The sequence below is a fragment of the Acinonyx jubatus genome, chromosome B2 (genome assembly GCF_027475565.1).
Source record: "Acinonyx jubatus isolate Ajub_Pintada_27869175 chromosome B2, VMU_Ajub_asm_v1.0, whole genome shotgun sequence".
Taxonomy (NCBI): Eukaryota; Metazoa; Chordata; class Mammalia; order Carnivora; family Felidae; genus Acinonyx; species Acinonyx jubatus.
Genome location: NC_069385.1, coordinates 13,237,471 through 13,261,716, shown reverse-complemented (window position 1 = coordinate 13,261,716; position 24,246 = coordinate 13,237,471). Strand labels below are relative to the sequence as shown.

At 38.8% G+C, this 24,246-nt stretch overlaps 1 protein-coding gene across 7 annotated transcripts in view; it reads right to left on the bottom strand.

The window, feature by feature from the left end:
* The window catches only part of IPCEF1 (interaction protein for cytohesin exchange factors 1), a 181,093-nt gene that overhangs the window by 76,989 nt on the left and 79,858 nt on the right, over positions 1 to 24,246 (bottom strand). For 6 of the 7 annotated variants that reach the window (XM_053222064.1, XM_053222067.1, XM_053222063.1 and 3 more), the window contains one exon: positions 12,404 to 12,456. In XM_053222064.1, the coding sequence (XP_053078039.1) occupies positions 12,404 to 12,427 (24 nt within the window). In that variant the 5' untranslated portion in view covers positions 12,428 to 12,456. Of the gene's footprint in view, positions 1 to 12,403; positions 12,457 to 22,847; positions 23,657 to 24,246 lie in introns of those variants that run through there. The other variant, XM_027056592.2, reaches the window with a different exon arrangement.

Genomic DNA, 24,246 nt, shown 5'->3' with positions numbered 1-24,246 from the left:
TGACACGTGACAAAAATCTAGGCATATTGTGACAAGGTCGTCTCAGCGCCTCTTCAACAGATATCTCCTATCCTGACCTGCATCTTGGTCTGAAATTCCCACCATTCCCTCCAATGGTCTCCTGGGGTCTTTTTACTAAGCAATTATCTGAGATCAGGGAAACAAAAAAAAAAAATATATATATATATATATATATATTAGCCCAAATATGTGTATCATTTGAATAGTTAAAACTTAGGTGAGTCAGGACTAAAGACAAAGGAGAGAGTAGGTAAATTTAGATGTGGGAACAGAGGCTTTCCTATAAGGTTCTGGCCCCAGATGACCAAGGTCAGTCACATTTAGTTCATAGAAAAAGAGCAGCTCTAAGAAGAACAAAGCATGGGAAAGTCACAAGAAGACAACTGTAGAGTCTGTAAAGGCGGGCACCATTGGGTCCATCTCTCCTGACTGAGCACCAGTGAATCTCCTCCATCCACCCATTTTGAGCCCCAAATGGGACTGGGAACTCTCCAACTCATCCATCCAACCCTAGGGCCGGCTCTAGAGAACGCCCAAATGAATCTATAGGTTTTACCTCAATTTTGCCCAAGACCAGCCCTTGGTGTTTGCTAGAATCTTGTGTCTGGGCTGGGTGAGATCGGGAGTTGCAAGCAGGACAATACCTCAAAGAGAGTGAACACTCAACACCAAGAAAGAACTTAGACCTTTTTTTAAGGGGGGTAAAGGAGTTTAGTCATTGAGGACACTCTCCTCTGACAATACTTCCCCTAAGGCAAATTATTATAAAATCTGTATTAACTGTTAAAACTGTTTTCCCCCAACCAGAAACAGAGCACATATTATAGAAATAACAAATTTTAGGGAGTTTCAGTTTCACCTCAAATATGTGAATTTGAAACCTAAATTGGTTTAGATGAGAGAATAAAAACAATCTTCAGAACTTCAGTGAGTTTAAGATACATTTTACTCCTCACAACAGGAAGTGGAACCCACTAACTAGTCAGTTTTAAGAAGATGTTACATGTGGGTTTTTTTCTTCACTAGGTAAGTGAAAAAAAAAAAAAAGCCGAGCAACCAGTTAAGCAATTTATGAGATAGTTTTTCAATAGTGGAATTATAACTCGTTATCAGAACAAGTGTCCAAAGCCTGATAAGATCTTCCCGTTGGGATGCTGTGGGTAAAAATAAAGAATTATCCTAAATTCTGAGTTTGCACTAACTTGGTTCTAAAACTGGGGGGAAATTTTTCTTTTAAATATATATTCCCTTTTTACTGGAAAGCAGTACTTTAATTTTACAAAACAGTTACAGAAATTCATGTGGTTATTAATCAGTCAAAACACACATAAACATACAAAGGAACCAGAACAAAATATACAAAGGGACCTTCCTCTGATGCCTAATGATGGCGCTAACACTCAGGTTACAGAGTAATTAGTCTAGTGACTTCCAATCTATATAGTAATTGTTAAATCCTGTGGGCACCATTTACCTCCATGATATATTGAAATTCACAGCAACGTGGTTTGTCACTTCATGAAACTTCATAACGATTCTTCTGGTCTTCAGCAAAATTGTACAATGATATGCTAGTAAATGCACCATGATCTGTGGCATTTACCAGTTTCCATGGTGTAAAGCCTCACATCATTGTCAATTTCAAGCTATCAATCCTTTAACCAAGGTACAAAAGTCCTAAGTATTTTAGTCAAGCCAATTCCAACTGACTGTGTTGTTAGCAACGTTTCTCCACGAACACCTTTCCCCCACAAAGATCGTGTCTCCTTCCTGGAAAAGTAAACTCAACTTTATATAGGGAGTTTTAAAGCTTTTAACTATTAAAATCTTACCAGAGAAAATACATGAAAAATTCACTTACTTTTTTTCAGAAGACTAACCTACCTTAAATATTACTCAATAATGCATATGAAAAAAAATCTCTAGTAGTAAAAACTGGAGTCAAATAATAGACATTCTAATAATAATAGGAACAGGAGATCATGACAGCTAGAAAATATATATAAAGCTTGTAGAACGTTTGCCATGTGCTAGGCACTGCCCTGAGTCTTTTCACAAATACCTGGATTGAATCTTCACAATAATTATGGCCTAGGTGCTCCCCATCTTACAGAAGAAGAAAACTGAAGCAAATGGAGGTCCAGTATTTTGCCCAATGTCATAGAAATAAATGGCAATGTGCAAAAGTTTATTTCAAGAACAAAACTAGTGGCAGCTTCTTACGATATTTGCGCTCGCTGTTGATGTTATATAAAGGAGTAGGACAGGGAATGTGAGTGGGACTAGAATGTGAGGGGAAGCTGGAGGCATAGAAGAGACAGAAGAAGGAATAAAGTGGGAAGACTAGGAAGAAGGGGGAGAAGGAGAGGAGAGAAGGAGCCAAAGAGAGGAGCTGGAAAAGGGAGGAGGGGCCAGAAGGGGAGAGTGAGGAGGAGGGAGAGAATGTAGAAAGTGAGGGAGAGTGAAATGCCAGGGAAGTTCTGGAGTTTCTAGCCTAGACAATTGGATAAATGACAGCAATATAGACAGCATAGTTTTAAATATACACGTCCAGTAGTAAACAGCAAATCTGATGTACATATGAGGCATCTAAGTGGAAATGCTCTGTATACATTGTACTTAAGGGTCTAGGGATTTGGAGAAAATCTGGAACAAGATATAGAATTGGGAACCATCAACGTATAGAGAGTACAAAACTTGAGCTAGGATAAGATCAGCCATGTGTGCAGAAGGACAAAGACTCCAAGTCAGAATCTGAAGGAGGCCCAATACGTTACACAGTAGCAACAGAGAAACAATCAAGGAGACTGAACATAACAGCTAATGAAAAGATACAGAAAATCAGAGGAGGGGTTGTCCTGGAATTGACCAAGAGATTTGTGGGGGGGTCTTTAATTTTTTTTATGTTTTTGTTTATATTTGAGACAGAGAGAGACAGAGCATGAGCAGGGGAGGGGCAGAGAAAGAGGGAGGCAGAATCCAAAACAGGCTCCAGGCTCTGAGCTATCAGCACACAGCCGGATGTGGGGCTTGAACCCACAGACTGTGAGATCATGACCTGAGCCAAAGTAGGGACGCTTAACTGAATGAGCCACCCAGATGCCCCTTGACCAAGAGATTTGAAAGAAAGGGGAGTCCAAAACATCAAGTGCTGCCCGTGTAAAAAAAAGAAAGATCCACTCTCAGGTAAATACTCCAGCCCAGAGAAACACATGCCCCTATGCACAGTGGAGATCACAGTTTGTTAATTGCACCATTGTACTGGTAATACACAACTGTAGAATGCTTATGTGTTTCGTATGTGGGTGGATAAACAGCGTCCTTTTCCTTTAGTGCCATGGTCTGTCAGAACTAGCGCTACCTGGGCAAAACAAATCTCAAAAACGCCATGTTGAAAATTAAATGCCTGTAATAATGCTATTGTTTATAAGATTGTTAAATATTGCGTGTAAATACTAAAGTTGCATGGGAATGATAAACATCACAATGTAACTTGGGGTGAATGAGAGGGAAATGGAAAAAGGAAGGCGTCAATAGGAAAACACGACTGTATTTGTATTCTATTCCTTTAAAAATAATAAAAAGTAACAAAAGAAGGAAGAAATATATACTCCATGAGTTATAATATGAATATTCTTTAACTTTTTGGATATGTTCCAAATTGCTTTCAAGAATCCTACTTAGAATCTCCTGCAATATATGTTCAGTTCTCTGCAATCTAGAGTATATATTGGGGTCCTATTTCAGAATTTCAGAAATCCTTCCACTTGCTTCTTTTTTTTTAAACTATTCCACTAGTTTCTGCTCTTAATTTATTATGCCTATATCTTTAATTTTCTTTATATTTACTGTGTTATTCTTGTTCTAATTCCTGCAGGTGATTTCTCATTTATTATCATTCTTTGCTTTTAATAATATATTTAGAGCTATAAATTTACATCTAAATTCTACCTGAATCTCCCTGGTTTTCAATTCTAAGTCAGTTCTCTCCACCCAGTGAGATATTCTAGAATGTACTTGTAAGTTTCCTAACTTATGAGAACCTTCTACTAATCTTTTTCTTTTTGAGTCTTAATGTCATTGCTTTCTGTTCAGAAAACACAATCTTTATGGTATCAATTTCTTGAAATATGCTAACATTTATTTGTGACTTGCTACATAGTCAAGTTTTGTAAGCATTCAATGTAAACCTCAAAGTTGCTAATTTTGTTTTCCAAATATCTCCTATCCCTATGTAAATTTTGTTGCTGGAGCTATAACTTTATTAGTATTTCTATTATTTTCAATCTTTCTGTGTGGTATTTCTGTGTGTACGGTTTTTGTTTACTTTTTCTATTTCTTTTATAAACATCCTATAATCAGATTTTTATTTTTTTTAATATGAATATATATGCCTCTTGATAGGTGTTTAATCTACTAACATTTACTGTAGTTTCATTTTGTGTTTTCAGTTTACATTTATTTTATTTTCTCCCTTTCTTCCATTTCCTTACATGGTATTCCTCTGATGCTCAATTTACTATTTTAATTTAGTATTTCTAAATTCATCATGAATATGTCACGTAATTCAGCACATTTAAAATTTTTTTTTTAACATTTATTTATTTTTGAGACAGAGAGAGACAGAGCATGAACGGGGGAGGGTCAGAGAGAGAGGGAGACACAGAATCTGAAACAGGCTCCAGGCTCTGAGCAGTCAGCACAGAGCCCGACGCGGGGCTCAAACTCACGGACCGTGAGATCATGACCTGAGCTGAAGTCGGACGTTTAACCGACTGAGCCACCCAGGCGCCCCAATTCAGCCCATTTTAACTCCTGCTTCGATGCCTTCTCTCTTGGTACTATATTCTAGATTTTTATTTTTCTGTTAAAATGTTATTATTACCATCATTACTCATCAATAGACAATTAAATTTAGTGCCATATGTTATCAATTTCTGTGATCACCTTTGTTTCCTTTATCAAATATCTGTCTGTTGGGTTCACTTTTCTTTTTCCTGGAGTACCTCCTCTAACAGTCCATTTAATGAGGATTTACAGGTAGTAAATTCTGAATGTTTATCTAAACAGTAATGTCTTTATTTTGCCATCAAAATTGAATGATAGTTTAGCTGAGTATACAATTCTGTTCACCTGGCACTTTGGAGCGTTTAATCATTTGTCTGTCATTTATTGTATTGATGAAATTGCTATCAGTCTGTAATTCTTTGTATGTGATCTTTTCACTCTTTTAAGACATAATTATCATCCTTGATATTCTGTAGTTTATTACATTGTATCTAGTTATGGACTTATTCTTTTTTATACTGCTCAATCCTTAGAGTGAACTTTTTTTTTAATTTTTTTTTAAACGTTTTATTTATTTTTGAGACAGAGAGAGACACAGCATGAACGGGGGAGGGGCAGAGAGAGAGGGAGACACAGAATCGGAAGCAGGCTCCAGGCTCTGAGCCATCAGACCAGAGCCCGACGTGGGGCTCGAACTCACCGACCGTGAGATCGTGACCTGAGCTGAAGTCGGCCGCTTAACTGACTGAGCCACCCAGGCGCCCCTAGAGTGAACTTTTGATAACAGCATTTGTATCCTTTTTTAAGCATGGAAAATTAGCAGAGATATTCAATAATGCTTTCCTACATTTCTTTTCATTCTCCTCTTTTGCCACTACTATCAAATATATATTAGTTTCTTTTTCTTAATATTTAATGTTTCTCTCTCAGTACCACATATGTTCTGTATGTCTTTTAATTTGCCAATATTCTTTTTGAAAGGATCCAATGTTGAGTTAATACCATTGGCTGCACATTCTATTTCAAAGAATATATTTTCACTTCTAATACTTCTAGATATGTTTAAAACCCACTTCGTTTTCATATTTTTTTATTTGTGCCTGATAATCTTTCAAAAATTTTTCAAAGATATTTTGAGTTTCGTACTTAAATTTTTCTGTCAGGCTTTTAAAAATTGATTTCATGTAAAATAAAGTCTCCCTTGAATTTTTATTGTATAGTCTATCTTCCTTGGCATTTAAAAAATCTATTTTGTAATTTAAGTTTACAGAATATGAGTAGAGAGGTTTTGTTTATCCATTCTCTTTTCTCTTCTCTTCTCTCTCTCTCTCTCTTTCTCTCCTTCTCCCCTTCCCCTATTGTGCCCATGGCTCCCTTCTTATCAGTTTGCAGATTGCCTCTACTGGGTGTAGAATCAGTCCTACAATCATGTGTTGAGGTGATCATAATGAATCGTTGAGGTGATCATAATGAATCTTGCATACCCAGTCACTAATCTAGCTGGTGACTAGGTTCAGTTCCTGATGTTGAGGCTGTGTTCCTGTCTCCCACTCCCTATCCTCTAGGGGGTTAATTGCCTAAGCCCAGGCAGGGGTTTGACTATTGTTTTCTCTTCATCTTTAGCACCTTTCACAAGTCGGGGAGCCCCTGTTTATTTGTCACCAAGAAATGAATGTAGCTCTCATCACATTTAGGAGCAGTTTTTAATCCCCTTAAACTGGTCCAGGAGGCAAACTACTTTCTCCCTCCGGACAAGGTACCCATTAGTCCCATAGCTTCAGTCTTGCTTGCTGCTTTTCACTTCTGATCCTCAGAGCTTTTACTGTATTTTTAACCTATCTTCGCTTTTTTGGTTTTCCCTATTTCTCTTTGTCTAGCATTGTTCTATGTTTACAACATAGTATAGTATCAGAGTGTGAACACACAGGACCATTACTGAAAGGAAACCAGTCATTTCATTGATAAGATTCTATCTTGAAATCACAGTTTGAGTGACAAGAAATTCCCTTTTCATAGTAGCCTCACTATGCCACCAAGACATCTATTCATTTCCTTTCCTGGCACCTTAAACTTTATTCTATTATGCAGAAATTTCAAGTATTTTGACAACTCCATACTTTTGAATACTTTATTCCCTACCCCATTTTTCATCTGGTTAATGCTTACTCATCTTTCTGACCCAAGTCAAATGCCACCTCGTCCATGAAGTGTTCTCTGACTTTAGAAGGCAGTTAGCTCCTATGATAATCTTACATTCATGCAGTGATATTTATTTGTAGTCACTGTAATAATTGCCTCATATTATCTCCCCAAAATCCTCATGATAGGTACTATCTTTATCTTCCTTTCCACAAATGAGGAACTTGATCTCGGTGAAGTTAAGTAACGTCTCCTTAGATCACACATAACGAGAAGCAGAGCCAAGACTGGACCCCAAGCCAGTAGGACTCCTAAGCCTACTGTTTAACTCTATGTTACTTGGCCTATTCTGTCTTCTATATCCCACCATACTTTGCTGATGGCTCGGCAACAGATATTATAATTTATGTTTATATATCTGTGTGGTGCATACATGATGGTAACCCTATCCACCAGATGTTCCAACTCAGAACCTGTGAGTACTCTCAGGCCTTTCCTCTAGTTCACATGTTTATTCAATCATTACCCCTCTTCATTTGATTCTTCAAGTTTTCTTATCTCTTATCAGCTCGTGCTTGAATAACTATAACTCTCCACAGACTCAATGATTGGCCAAGACTTCAAGACATAATTGATGTTCTTGATCATGTCATGACTTCAAAATCTAGCACCTAGCCCAATGCCTGACACAGAAAGGACACTCAATAAATATTTGCCAAAAGACTGACTATGTCCTATGTCAATTTGTACTTCACATGATGCCTTACTAGTAGTCCTGGCACATGTGGAGATTTAACAAATACCTGGAAAGCCATCTACTGCTTGATTACACAGAGCTGAGAAATGCCCCCACTAAATAACATCCGCACAGTTAAGCAACATGAAGATTGCCCCAATACCTTTCTTACCCCCAAAGCAGCACATGCATAGAGAAAAGTTTCTGGTATTAACTGACACTAAATTTGAACCCACCTGAAGTGTTGACCCTTGATATTTCTTTGAAGGTAAAATAACCATGTGCTCAACAAATCTCTACTTTTATCTAAAATACCGTTTCCTCAAAAACTATCACAGCTTTCTCCAGCATCCTGTTTTAACCATGTCCTACAAATAGTAAGAATCTGAAACCAAAGAAATAAGAATGCAGGGGACAAAAGAAGAGCACTGGAAAGGGGGACAGAAGTTTTCCAGTGGTAGTTAACAAGACCCTACCCGGTAATCTGCTCCCCAGACAGCTGTCAGGCACTGTTCCACAGGAAGTCCTACTTGGAACAGCAAATATGTGAAACAGCCTCCCAAGTTTGATCTGTGCACAAGGCCTGTGCACAGCAGTGTTGGCATAGCGGAGTTATGTTCATGTGGCCTAAATGAACAAGCTGCCAAAATGTGAGCTCTTTTTAGTAAATCAAAAATGTGAAAACTAAATTCCTCACTTCATCCCCGAATATCACCCCAGCCCTGAGGCACACACGATGAGCACAGAGTTCAAGTGAGGGGCAGGCAGTTCCCCATGGGGATGAGAATCATGTCTAGACTGTTCACCACACACAGAACACCCAGGCAACAAATGTTCCATAAGTGATGAATGCAGAGCTTTATTGTGAAGTAAACACAACAAATACGGGTTTGCTGTTAGACAAATCATCTCACAGATGACAGTCCAGGAAGCAGCAGATGAACCCAGCCACGGCACCAGAAGTAAATGTCCCTTCCCATTCAATGAGCCTGCTGTCCTCATGGAGCATGAAAACTGAGCAAAGTTACCATGATTCATATGCAGAGTTTTCTGTTTCAGGAACAAGTTGTCACTTGACATTTAGGCAATATTTAATAAAACAATTTTATTTAAAAGAATTCTTGGGAAACCACTGTAATAAGGTTCTTATCTAAGATGAATCTGACCATTTCCTGCCCACAAGAGCCATCCCTGAAAGTAAGAATTCTCAGAAGCTTTAGGTGAAAGAACTAAATATGACGATACAAGAGATGATGTGTAGCATTCCCTCTAACCCTTGTCGTCTTCAAGGTAAGGCTGTTTTCCTTTCTTGGCTACAACTAAAATCTGAGAACAGAGAACTTTCTTAATCAAGCCTTTAAGATTCGTGTATGCTAATTGTGGTTTGTTTGTTTGCTTATTCATCTATTTCTTATTTTAGTGAGAAACTAGTCATATCAGAAAAATAAGCAATACTCATTTAGTGTATAATACTGTGTTATCACCACAGCATGATGCATGGAAAGCCTTATAAATATGGAGGACTACACAAGTGGATTCTTAGAAATGTTTAGGGATTGTACCAAATCTAATGATTATGTTGTAGATTTCCCAACAAGCTATGACCCAGATCCTAGAGACAATTATGCTAATTCTTTATTTCAGGCCACGATTTGGTCAATTGTGGCTTTTGTTTATTCAACCCCCAGTTCTTGCACAATTACTCCGTGCCAAGGACCCAAGATTCAGAGGCAAGCAAGCTCTTACACAGCTTCCAGTCAAATGCAGAAAAGAAAGAATTGAACAAGGATAATGAGGTCCATATGGAAGTGCCATTACCCAGGATCAGGGAGTCAGGGGAGTTAGGGGAATCACCCCATGGGTTGATAAAAACAAAGGTCCCAAGGATGAAGGCCTGAGCATGAAAGGCTCTAATACAGGAATGCAGGTGTGAACCAGAAGGCACCCACCACAGAGTGTTGGGGAATAACCACACTGAGTAGTAAAGCCAACATCACACAGAACCTTGTAAGTTACATTTGAAAGTATGAGGTTTACCCAAAAGTCAATGGGAAGCTGCTGAACAGATGTCAGCAGGCAAGGGACACAAAGTTATTTGCATTTAAGAAAGTTCACTCAGTCTGTTGCATGGCAGGTGGATTGGAGGGTCAAGGGAGGTTGGGGGCGGGGGGCAGGTGCAGAGGCAAGGATCCCAGCAGGGATAGGGAAGGGCAGTGTTGTGCTGTGAAGACAAAGAAATACCAAGAAGGTGAAACCAATGGAACTTGGTGAGTGAATACCTTTGGTTCTCTGGGAAGCTTTAGCTCTAAAAATTCTGTTTTTTTCAGAGTAGAGAAAAGGCTACTATCAGATAATGAACAACTCAGCTTAACCAGAAAAAACGCTATTCTACCACACACATAATAAAATCTCAGATGCTTAGAATCTAGTTTCTTGGGCAGTTTTATTGGCACAATTTACCATGCCAACCTCAGCAACTGTCAGGTCACGATCAACAAAAGTGCCTTAAAAGTACTGGCCTTCACCCCTGCTGATGGTAAGTTCCCCATCATAAGCACCAAACAGAAGGCTCAGCACATATAGCTCAATAAACGTTAGGTTATTGGAAATGAAGTGTGATTCGGGATGTGATTAGGTCAAATGTGTCAAGCCTACTGAAACTACCTAGCATAAAAATAGGTCTCCTGTGCTACATTTTATTTAGAGAACAAATGACAGCAGAAAATTGAACTAATTTTCTGAATGGAAATATAAAGTAGGGTAACCACTGAAAAGCAACTGGAAGAAATGCTTAAGAGAGATGTTTAGCCGTACCACCTAGACACTGATGGCCGCGAGATAAAAATAACAGGTAAATAGGCACACGAGGAGAGCTGAGCTGATTAAGTCTGGGAGTGGAGGATGGCTCATGAAATGAGAAAGACCCATAAATAGCCAGAGTTCCCACCAATGAGGGTAGAATCCACCTGCTCCGGGGTCCAAGGGGAAGCAGGTTACATACAGCAGCAGTGCTGGCTCTCAATTGCAGATTGTGTGGGTGGTAGGTTAGTCCTTTGGTAATCAAATCTTCAGTGTGCACCAATAGCCAGGGTTATACTCTACTTAAGATGTGGAGATTGAAACATGTTTCAGGTCATACTTAAATCTCCAGTTCCTACCTAGTACAGTGGGTGATAAATGATAGAGTCGGGACAGGTAATCAGTGAACTTTAAATGAATGTTTGAATGAGTGAATGAATTTCTTAAAGTGCTTAACTGCTCTCTTACTATCTTAGTTTCCATTTCTTCTTAAATATATAAGATCAACTCCTTCCAGTTGGAACACTACATTCTTTCAGTAGAAAAGGGAAATAATGTAAAAAAAATCAAACCCTCCATTACTTTTCTCAAGGATCTAACCATTCCAGTTCTTCCATTTCTTTGCTCTGTATAACATGTCCTTATCATCATATGCACTTTTTCTTTTTAAAAATTTTTATAAACTTTGGGAACTCTAAGCTTTAGTGTTCCTGACTATTTTACAAATCTGTGATGCCTGTCTTTTGCCCTTGACCACAGGACCTTCCTTGAACACCCTAAGCATATGCCTTCATATTTAATCTTGGCCAAGTCTCCCACTGCGGCCTCATTTATTCTCTTAGGTGTTCCCCTTCTTTATCTTCATCATGATTATTCACATTTCTATGATCAAACAACACCTACTCATTTGTGTCCAAGGGATCACATTTGCCTTTTCCGCAAGTTTTAGATGGCAAATTTCCCAGGGTAAATAATGAACTATAATTTGTGTTTTCATTTTTAGTTTTCTGCAGTCCTGTCTCCCAAAGTTTCCACCATTTTCATCACTAGCAAGCTTTTCCTTCTCATTTAGAATTAGCATCAGAATTAAAGTGCTCTCATTGCTTTCTCTATTTCTGGAATAGGAAATTGTTAACAAAGCAGAGAATTAATCAACTGCCTTGCTTTTTAGTAAGGTGTCCCTTCCAGGAGCTTTCTAGTTCATTCCATTTCTCCATCACGATTCCTACAACCTGCCTTGACATCCATTTCCTAATTTGCATCAGGAAATTATGGTCCATGCCCCCTATTTTGCAGGAAGTCTATACTGTATTCTCTCAATACCCCATTTCTGGTTCTGCTTTTGGCTCTACTCCGAAAACTATCCTATGCATCCATCATGAGGTCATTAGATTTGCCAAAAGATACACACTATACAGTCCCACACTACCCCACACCCCTCCTATTAGAAATATCATGTTAATTTTATCAACTATTTAATTTTCTCTGCTTAGTGTCCTTGTCTAATAGAGATAACATACTTGCTCAGTGGATTTACCTAAATAGGCAAATTTATAGCTGTAAAAGTATTTTCAAAAAAGCCTAAAATTTCAGAATAATTAGCAGAATTTTTCCCATAGACGTCGCATGAGAGGTTGTGCTATTACCATAGTTGACCTAAAACACAGAGGCAATTTATGTATCGTATATTAAAATCATGGTTATGTTTTTGATCTTTAAAAGCAAATAGCTAGCAGTCTTAAATGCTTGGTGATCATAAGAAACCCCCTGAAACCTAACAAAAGGATCATTTAATCCCATCGTGGCTAATGAAATGGAGGACAGTAAGTAGCTAGCCAAACTCAAGATCAATTTGTTTATTTTTTACTCATTCATCAAACTGACAGTATTTAAGTCTGCAGTGTCCCAAACAGTACTCACAAGAGCATTGCCATCAGTAGCCATGTATGATGTCAAATTGGTGGAAACAAAAGCTAGAAGAGAAAAAAAAGAGTCTCAGTTAAATGTGGGATTAAAGTGTTCATAAAAGAATATTATCTCAGGGTGCCTGGTGGCTCAGTCAGTTAAGTGTCCGACTTCAGCTCAGGTCATAATCTCGCAGTTCGTGGGTTGGAGCCCCGCGCGTCAGGCTCTGTATGGACAGCTCAGAGCCTGGAGCCTGTTTCGGATTCTGTGCATGTGTGTCTCTTTCTCTGCCCCTTCCCTGCTCTCACTCTCTCTATCAAGAAAATGAATAAACATTAAAAAAATTAAAAACAAAAAGGATATTATCTCTTTGATACAGGGGGAGGCATTTCTAATTTGATTGATGAATTTCACAATAAAAGCAATTAACTCAATGGCCTTTTAACACAGAGCTATACACTCGGTTCATAAAATAAACCAGAAGTTTATTTGTACATGGGTCAGTATCCTTTCACATCTACAGCAAGACATGCATGTTATTTACATACTTAATATTGTGTTGTATATAAACAAATATCTGAAAAATGAAAATATTTTCCTCTTTATGATGAACAACACAGTGTAAGATGGCGAAATATTTGATCGAATACTATTCTGATTATATTCACTAAACAATTTCAAAAATGTAACTAATCCCCGTGCCTCAGAAATCCCAACTTTAGTATGAAGATGAGCTGCTTTTGATGTATTACACTTTGTAGTGGATGACCTGAAAGACAACATGCTCTGTGGTTTCAAGAAAAGTGGATGAAAACAAAAAGAAAGAAAACCCATATTTTCAGACTTACTAAACATGCTCCAGCCACTGAAACTCTTCCAAAACAGAGAGCCTTTCAATCTCTTTCTCCTTACCACCAGAGATACAGACTCATAATCTTCATGACTTTATGCCTTACACCATGGTTCCCAAATCTCAAAGAATGCATATCCCTTTTTAATGTCAAAAACACCATATCTATATTACGTAGATATGAATAAAACATTTATTTGGAAAATGCCAAAGGAAAAAAACCACAGTAAAAATGATTGGCAAATTTAATTACTTAATTTTTATTTATTTAAAAAAAATAGACTAAAACCTAAATAAAAACACAAGCTGCTGATAATATCTGCAATATATACTTAATACATAATAATCAATTAAAAAATGGGCGGAAGACCTAAGTAGCCATTTATCCAAAGAAGACATACTTAGGACAACAGACATATGACAAGATGCTCAACCTCACTGATCATCGGGGAAATGCAAATCAAAACTACAAATGAAGAAAAAAAAAAAGCTACCCAAAACTATGTCACCTCACGCCTGTCAGAATGGCTAAAATCAACAACACAACAAACAACAGGTGTTGGTGAGGATGTGGAGAAAGGGGAACCCTCCTGCATTCTTGGTGGGAATGCAAACTGGTGCAGCCACTGTGGAAAACAGTATGGAGGGGTTTCCTCAAAAAGATAAAAACAGAACTGCCCTACAATTCAGCAACCGCACTACTAGGTATTTACCCAAACAGTACAAAAATACTGATTCAGAGGGATACACGCACCCTGCTGTTTATAGCAGCATTTCCTGCAACAGCCAATTTATGGAAACAGACCAAGTGTCCATCGACTGATGAATGGATAACAAAGAGGTGGTGTATATATACAATGGGAAACCACTCAGCCATAAAAAAAAGAATGAAATCTTGCCATTTGCAACAATGTGGAAGGAGCTAAAGAGTAATATGCAAAGCAAACTAAGTCAGAGAAAAACAAATATCCTATGATTTCACTCATCAGTGGAATTTAAGAAACAAAACAAACAAGCAAAGGGAAAAAAATAGAGGGAGGCAGACCAAGAAACAGATTCTTGACTATAGAGAACAAATTGATGGTTAGGAGAGTGGAGAGAGGTGAAGGGTGAGGGGCGGGTGAAATAGGTGGTGGGGATTAAGGATTGCACTCGCTGTGATGAGCACAGGGTGTTGTATGGAAGTGTAGAATCACTATACTGTACACCTAAAACTAATATAACACTGTATGTTTTTGGGGTTTTTTTTCTAAAATTTTTTTTAAACGTTTATTTATTTTTGAGACAGAGAGAGACAGAGCATGAACGGGGGAGGGTCAGAAAGAGAGGGAGACACAGAATCCGAAACAGGCTCCAGGCTCTGAGCGTCAGCACAGAGCCCGACGTGGGGCTCGAACTCACCAACTGCGAGATCATGACCTGGCCGAAGTCGGATGCTTAACCGACCAAGCCCCCCAGGTGCACCTATAACACTGTATGTTAACTGCAATTGAAATAAAAACTTTTTAAAAATCATCATTATAAAGAGTTCTTAAATACCGATAGGAAAATCATAAGCAAACTAATAGAATAACAAGTGAAGAAAATTCAAAAAATAAAAATACAAATGACTGATGTTTAACCTCATTAGCAATAAGTGCAAAATGAAACATGATTTCATCTTTACTCTTCAAGATTAGTACACACACACAAATTAAGTGGTAGAAGCCACATTTGTGAAGGTGTGCTGCAAAGAATAATTTCGTGTTGTTGGAATGTCAAATGATTACAGCCTCGCTGGAGGGTGGTTTTCCGAGATGACGGCGATGACAATCAGCGACCACCAACATTTGCAGAGTCGTCACTATTTGCTATCAACCATGCTATATACTACCGTCCTAAACATGCAAAGAGTTTCATGATGTATTCTTACTGAAAAAAATAGGGTATCATTCACTTTTTATCATGAAAATACAGGTTTATATACATACATCTCATACATCAGTGCATTGGGGGGGGAAAGTCTGAAGATATTTGTAGCAGAATGTGTGCAGTAATCATCTATGAGAACTGGAATAACCACATAATGTATTGTTTGCTCCCCAATGTGTTTATTTCCTACCATAAGTATTTATTTATAAAACAAAAATGTTCGGATAAAATGCTATAAATATTTTATTGGCTCTTTATAGCAATGTATTTTTAATATCCGTTGATTGAGCAAATACATAATAAGCAAAAGTTGGTTTACATTCAGCAGCACTTTTAGACAATGAAGGTTGTAAACCTCTACCAGAAGTTAAGAGCAAAGCTTTGGAATGGTCTGGACTGGATTTAAATCTCAGTTTGCCAATTTACTGTGTAATATTGGGCAAATGACTGGTATTATAAATATGCAAATGACTGGGCATTGTAGTAGTATTTCTTTCTTAGGGTCAGACAAAAATGAAGTGAGAAAGTATCGTTATAATACTCATAGCAGTACCTGACATGTTAAAAATATTCAATAAATTCTTTTACCATCATAAAACATATTTATGCCTTAAGCACACACTTATTAAAGGTCAACTATATATACCCGTTAAATATGATGTAAAGCATTGCTGTGTAAACTTTCCTTATTCAGAGGGATCACCAGCCCCTCCCCTAGAATAACATAATGGCTACATTTGTTGTATTTATTAAGCCATTACTACATCCTCTACCAGTTGATGATTTTCATGTCTCATGCCATCTGATTGTTACAATCACCTATGAATAATCCACTATTATTACTCCCATGTCTCAGAAGAGGCAACTCGGAAACTTAGAATCCGGATATTTCCAGATTCAAACCCAGGCTCCACAGCCTGCTCTCTTAAATTCTCTTAACCTTCGCTCCCCCCAACAGGACAGTGTTCATAATTAACCCTTCAATAGCCATGGCATTTTACATACCACGATGCTGTGGGCAGGTCTACCTGATTGGACAATGAGAATATCAAAGGTAGAGGCAAGACCCATACATCTTCATGCCCCTGAGCCTATCCCAGGGAAGCACACAGCTTAGGCAAGAGTTGTCAAAATGTTTTTTTTAACTAATAGATGACACCATCAGAAAACCTTATTATTTCAGTGGAATTCTGAATGTCTTCACTCGGCCAGATTTCTAATAGCAAAATAAGCAGAACTGACAGAAGAGGATAGAAGACAGAGAGAAAAATTCAGCACTGATTCTTCCACTAAGCATTGGGGTTTGTTGACACTGATGTTAAGCCTTCCTTTGATCGCGCAGAATATGTCTCTTATACATATTGTATTCCTTAAACTCCTAACAGTCTCTTGGGTGTGTTCTGTCTACACCCATTGCAACCACCATAGTCAAAGGCACCTCTTTCCTGAACCATCGCAGAAACATCCCAGCTGATGTCCTAGCTTTACTTACCCAGAGTGAGGTTTTTTCAATGCACATTTAACTATCCTCTCTCTCCTTAAATCTCTACCATGGCCATTGAAACATGAGGTAAAGACCAATATCATGAAAATCTACAAGGAAGGCTTTGCCTGGCCTCTGCCTCCTCTCCAGTCCCATCTTGGATCATTTCCATGTCTCTTTCTTTCCTGACTCACTAGCTTTTTTTTTTAATTCCTTAAACATGTTTCTACTAATCTCAGGAGCTTTACGCATGCTCTTCCACAGCCCGCACCCAAGATGGTTGATACCTACCATTTAATCTTTACCTATACGTACCATTTAAGCCTGTAGACCAAAGGTCATTTAGTCAAGAAAGCTTTCCCAGTTCCTCTGAGAGATCAATCCCCTTTTGCATTCTCTCCTGGCATGTTATCTTTTTTTTTTTAATTTTTTAATAATTTTTTTATGTTTTTTTTTTTTTGAGAGAGAAACAGACAGGGTGGGAGGAGCAAAGGGAGGGAGACAGAGGATCAGAAGCAGGCTCTGCGCTGACAGCAGGGAGCCTGACGTGGGGCTCAAACTCACAAACCATGAAATCATGACCTGAGTCGAAGTTAGACGCTCAACTGGCTGAGCCACCTAGGCGCCCAGCACGTTATCTTTTAGACACAGAAGTTCTCATAATTGTACTGAATTATTAATGTTACAATTGGTTCTTTAACATCTGACTCCCCACTATAGTATAACTGACCAAAGGACAGGCACTATATCTTCTCTTGTTCACTTGTTTACTGCTGTATCCCTAGTCTTAGTACACACAGGGATTCAATAGACATTTGGGGAGTAAATGAATTAAAAACACAAACAATAAAAGTACTCAACTTTGGATGAGTTTCCATAAGGAAAACCTATAAATTCTAATTTTGTTTGTTTGTTTGTTTGTTTAGGGGAATGGTGCGGTCAGGAATATCCCACTAGAATTATCCTTCCCAATCTGCAAGATGTGGTGATGACACTGTGTTGATGTCAGACTTCCCTAATTCAAAGAGCTGATGGGTAGAAACAATATGTGCTCAGGGGTGGGGGCAGGGAGGAATAAGTGGGGAGACCTAGGCATGGACGTGCCATTGTAGAGGCTATGTATATTAAGTAAACAGTTTACTCAATAATTTTAGAGTTTCAGCACTTCTTAAAATAGTGAACATATATGAAATCTAAAATTTCACCAAAATTATTCAAAGATAATTTGGGACAGAAGAATCATCAAAACAATTTAAGCCCAACTCTGGCTTCTCCTCTTCCGTAACAAAGCACATGGCCATAACCCAGAAGAATTAAGAAGTGAAATGGTAGTCACAGAGACTAACGTAAACACATTTGCTTATTGTTTCGACAAAGAGAACCAGCTCAGCTAACCTTGTTACAGCACACATGTTATCTATATATTGACACACTGAATATATAGGTCCAAGATTTTGATAAAAATACTTATAAAGCACACAAAGGAGTTTATGAAAAATAAGAATGACACTGACAAAAGTGTTTTGAAAGTAATAATTTTGCCTTATTCCCAACCCTTCATGAGAATATTAGTTTAAGCAAGGTGCCCATATGTTAAAAGAGTTAAAAGGAAGAAGGAGTTTTTTGATATGTCTTCACAAAAGAGTTTTTTTGCTAAAGGATTTTTGTATAATTCCCAGGACTTAAAAATGTATAAGAACCCAATGACAAGACAACAAATAACTTTCATAAATCAAGAGGTATATAGTTCTTTGCTGTCAACAAAATTAAAGGAAAATCTATTTTAATGGTTTGTTAATTATTAAAAGGAGTTGTGATAGCTCACATATACTTGGCATATACTTGGAAAGAATTCAAAAGTGCTTCATTTCCATCTATTTATTTATGTGAAAAACAGTTTTAAGTGCTTACATATATAAAAACCAACAATAGGATTAAAATTTGCTCTGAACTCTCTCTCATTCTAGCAATAAATAATATTTACCTAGAAGTAGTTCCATAATTAGAGGAAAAGCCTCATCTATCTCATTAAATAGTTCATTTTCAATAAAAACATGTACCTCTTGTATTAATCATTATTTGTCAAAATAGCATATTCATGTTGTCAAATTATATACTACTAATAAATATGATATAACCCACTCCAAATGAAATCTTATTGGCTTAAAGAATTATGACACACAAAAAATTAAATTAATTTCAGTTTAAATATGTATTTTTTTGCTGAAATGCATAATGTCATCAATTAAAGTTTTTGAAGCAAAAAATAAATTATACAATTGTACAAAAATCCATGGAGTAGTAGAATGAAAATATGAGTTTCGGGGGGCATGGGGGTAAATAGAACAATGTAAAATTAAAACTCTAAAGATGACTTTTTAAAAAATAACTAATGAAACATATAAAATCTCTGTGCTATTTAGATCGCCTAGGTTATATTTAAGTATAACGTTTTATATATTTTTATATATATTTAAATATAATCTTTTTACTATCAAGACTTATAATACACCAGAAGTGACATCTTTTGCAACCATTTAAACATACAATGAAAATTCTAGGTGACAATGTAAAGTGTCAGGGAATATATCAGGCTTCCAAATTACTTTCTGGGTACACGGCCAAAATAACACGTTTCAAAACTACTACTACACACCCACATGGGTTAGGGTCAAACATTTCACTCCGCCGCTCCTTAAATGTGGAAATCACTTAATGTCCCCGAATAGTGAAAGAGAAATACTAACAACCAGCTCAGGGATTTCGTGAGAATTAGATAAAATATCACATGAGGAATTTGCAGGACTTTATGCAGGCTCACTAAATAGGAACAATTACCTTGAATGGGAGCACTTACTTAGAAATGGTTTAGCTACGGAAAACTATTCCTCCTGATGGAATTAGCACACAACTAAAGGATGTGAGCAAGTGTGATAACAGGTTTCATCAAATAAAATAGCGTTTACTCTTCAAGGTTAATTAAACTTCCTAACCTACCCTCCTAGAGACATTTTGGGTGCCTTGTTTCAGAGTTTAACGGTTTCAGGGGATAGTTTTCTCAGTCACATTGACGACAGTTATCTTCTTTAAAAACACAATTCCTTAACACATCACAGCCAAAACAGTAAGGTCGTAAATATATTTTTACGTTTGCGAAATGAAATAAAATGTATTCCTGATAAGTTCTGTAACTGAAAAAGTGGAAAACACATTTCATTACCAAATGAATAATAAAGTTAATTTCAAAGAAGAAAAATTCCTTAATATATACTGGTTGTCATGGAATGAATGTTTGTGTCCCACCAACCCTCCCCCCCAAATTCATATGTTGACCTTTCATCCCCATGTGATGTGTTTGGAGGTGGGGCCTTTGGGAGCTGATTAGGTCTTGACAGTGGAGTCCTCATAAATCGGATTAAGACCGTTAAAGAGGCCGGAGAGCTAGTTCACCCTCTTTCCACCATGCGAACAGACAAGGAGAAGAGTCACCAGTCTGCAACCCAGAAGCTCCTACCAGAACCCAACCATGATGGCACCATGATCTTGAACTCCCAGTCTCCAGAACTAGGACAGATAAATCTGTGTTTTTGACATGTTACCCAGTTATGTATTTTGTTCTAGAAGCCCAAGCTGACTAAGACACTAGTGAAGAAGCATTCTGTTTTGTTTTAGACACAAACAAAATGCAAGTTTATTCTGGCAACTTATTTTAGAAACTATTTAGCAAATTAGTTAAGTCAAAAATATGGACTCTGGTGCTACATCACTTTGAAACCAGAAAATAAACCAAGAACATCAACATGGCAACCAATGCTATACAGGCAGTTGCTAGTATAATTGGTTGGGTTTTTTTTTTAAGAGCAAAGAAAAATTCACTAAAGGTAGTTATTGGTTCAACTGATCCAAAAGTAGCCCCCTTGATTTTTCCCCCCTAGACCTTATATTCTTTGGAATGGTGCAGCAAAACCAGTACGAGCCTACTGTGCTAAAGGTTTTCAAAAAGAAGACGATTTAGATGAGCACGGGGCATTGTATGGAAGTGTTGAATCATTATACTGTACACCTGAAACTAACAGTACATTGTATGTTAACTAACTGGAATTTAAATAAAAACTTTTCGAGAAAAGGCAATTTATTGTGATTTAAAGACAGTTTTTCAAGTGAAATAAACCGTGGCCTAAGCTGCTTCCTTTTTTCTTTTCTCACAGAGCAAGACAACTCTGAACCAAAATTCTAAAAACCCACATACTAATTCACAACATGCTTATCCTTTAAAATGACAATGCTCGCATTTGACAAGATATTCGCAGAGCAACAAATGGATTTATAGAAAGTCCATGGACATAAGCAAACCATGTGCATTACTGTTAGTCCAGGAACTAGAGCGAAAGAGGAAATAGAAAATGCTGGTCACTCTTAGAGGCAGAAGTCTCCATCGTCCAAAAGCATGAAATACGTGTGGCAACAAAGTGGGCATTTAACTAGCAATGAGAACAGTAAGCAAGCATCCTCTGTTACATGGTAGTCCGTCATAGCATTGCCATGGGAAGCAAGAGAGAAAACTCATCTTTGCTCATATATAAAAGCATAGGGCATGAGATAATCCATTATCTTCTGCCACTTAGCAGATCCCTTGTTAAGGCAGAGCAGGAGAGAAGCAAGTTAAATACAAGATGACTCCCTTTTAGGCACAAATACCATGATGTATGGCATGGGGATGGGCTGGAGCTGTTACTTTGTCCAGGAAATTCAAAAAAGGAAAAATCCTTTTCCAAATTATCTCAAACATTTTTTCTTTTAAATTTAAGCTCCATTGTCATTCTGATTCCAATCCATTCCCTGCATGCTTTTAAAAATCCTCAGTTTTTTTTCTTTTCTCTCTCATTCTTTTCTCTTTTTATTGTGAAGTTTCCCACTCGTTTTGTTACATTTCTTTTCTGCCGTCTCTCCACTTTGAGGATGAACTGACAGATGGTTTTCAGAGCCACAGCTTTTTTAAACAAACTATGATGATTAAAATTACTTTATTTTCAACACCACCGAAATGCTGTGATACATCATCTGAAGAGACTGGCAGACCTCTCCCTCGCTTGTCCATTCTTACATTCTCACAGAAGCTGCCAGCCCTGACAGTCAAGACTCAGACAGAAAAATTTACAATTCTAAGCGAGGATAGTTCCTCTGTCAGCCAATCATGTCAATGTCTGCTCCCAATCGACTATTTTACTATGGTAACAAGCAGGTGGCAAACGGCAAGACATCTTGAACAACCTGCCTCTTCTACCTCCCGGAAGAACCTGCACCACCAGGTGCACGTGGCTGTTGACCACGCCCCCTTGGGAAGGCACGAAACTCCTTTGTGTCCCTGGACTGGAGGGGTCTCTGGCCCTTCTGTGAGCCTCCAGAACCCCAAACTTCAAAGATTGCAGTCTGCACCCCCGCATGCCTGCCCTTAGGGCTCAGGTAAGTGGGCCATGCCCTACGGATCTCACCCTATGCCCATTGCTCCTTTTGAGACACTCTCCTTCCCCAGCTCATAGGGTTCACTAGATGCTGGAAGAGACTCAACCCCATGGAGCTGATTCTGTTCCCCTGATTGTCTTAAATTCCATCATGCCAGCCCTACCTATAAGTGATTGCTTCCACAGGCCTTCCAGAATTAGGCTAGCATGCTTTCAGCTCTTCGAATTATTTATATAGGCAAGGGCCCTGCAAAACATATTTGCACACCCCTCTAAACACACACACACACACACACACACATCCTAACAGCAGCCTTGTACAGTGATGCAGATAAAACCTGCATGGTACCTACTTCCTCTTCCAGGCGGTGACAGATCCCAAGAACTTCTAGGGTTCTAAGTCCTTCTAAGTCCTTCTAAGATTCAATCTAGCTGTGTGCTTAGGTCTGATCTAGGACATTTGTGGCTGAAACTCAAGGAATCTTCTCAAAGGTTGATAGTAGCACCAAGACACCACATCAAGTAGGGAAAGGGCCACTAGGCCTCTGGTGAGGCCACAGGAAACACTAGGAGCCCCCAGGCCAAGTCTCAAAGTCCACTACAGTCTGACCCAGGAGCTCACCCTGGGTCTCTCCAATGGCAGCCCTTGAGTAACAGCAGCTGACTCCTTCCCCCCCACACCCCTGTTTGTGGTGAGAGAAGATGCAGTGCTCTAAGGTGGACCAGGCATGAACAGCAAGTGATGGCCCTTACCTTTCTGCAATTCGCATCCCTCAATTTCTCCACTTTATTGTTCTTTATTCGGCAAGAATCATAATCCTATTTTCTCTGCGTGGAAGATAGCACACTTTCTGCTTGTGTGATCCGGACTGTACATACACTGCTCTGAGACAGCCAGTCGTTCTAATTCAGCTTTGCCAAATGGCCTTCCACTGAACGTGTTCCACCAGAGTGAATAAAGTATACCCTATGCAGCAGTGGTCTCTACCAGGGGACCATTGCTGGCTGGAAGAAAGCCAGAGAAGGAAAACCTATTACAAAAGCTGCCTGCTGTTTGCACCTATTGAGGTGGAATTGGGGCCAAAATTCCCCTTTTGTCTGGCTAGCTCTTTCATTGGGAAATATCACTTTAACAGGCCTTACGACTTTGCAAAGGTAGTGCCCAAGGCTTTGTCAGACAGGATGAGTAGAGAATGTAGAGACCATAGGGAGCTGAACTGTTGTGCATAATAATGGAAAGGCTTCCTTTTTCAAGAACAAGGTGACTGGAGTACCATTACCAACATGGTGACAGAAGTGGTTTCTTTTTTTTTTTTTCAAAGTTTATTTATTTATTTTGAGAGAGACAGAGGGTGCAAGCTGGAGGAAGGGCGGAGAGAGAGGAGGACAGAGGATCCAAAGCAGGCTTTGCACTGACAGCACAGAGCCTGATGCAGGGGCTCAAAGTCACAAACCGTGAGATATGACCTGAGCCAAAACCAAAAGTCAGACACTTAACCGACTGAGCCACCCATGCACCCGGACATAAGTTGCTTCTTACTTTGCTGCCTCTCACAAGAAGAACAAGTAACATCTATTCAAGAACAAAACACCATTGAGAGAATTCTAGAACATAAGGGTGAGGCTGAAGTAGCTCCCTGCACCTCAAAGCCCAAGATGATGCCTTAGCAGGGTAAGAGAAATGGCTACATGTTGACTACATCACCTCTCCCCCAAGACAGGGCAGCACCATGTGCAGAGATCTCCCCTGAGAACCCAGCTTCCCAGCACTGTGAGTCACTTTGTAGGAGACTCTACCCTAATATCGTACCACAGGGATTGTAGAGGAATCTGTAGGGCCCAGCCCCCAAAATCTGACTATGATGGAGAAGGAAGGTTGGGCTGGCAACAAGCAGCACACAGATCTTGGGAGACCAAGTTCATGCCTGCAGTACCCAAGTAGTAAACTCAACCAGAGGCTTTGTTCATCTACAGAACCAAGCTGGGGCCGCACTCTGACCAGGGAACTCTGCGGTGGCGGGGGCAGGGAGGAGGGGTGCAGATCTGTCTGATTCAGATCCTCCAACAAATTTTGTCAGCCACAGAGCTGTGTGGCCCACATCCAGGCAAGATGCCGAGCCACAGCCCCACCTGCTGTGGAGAGTGCCTTCCA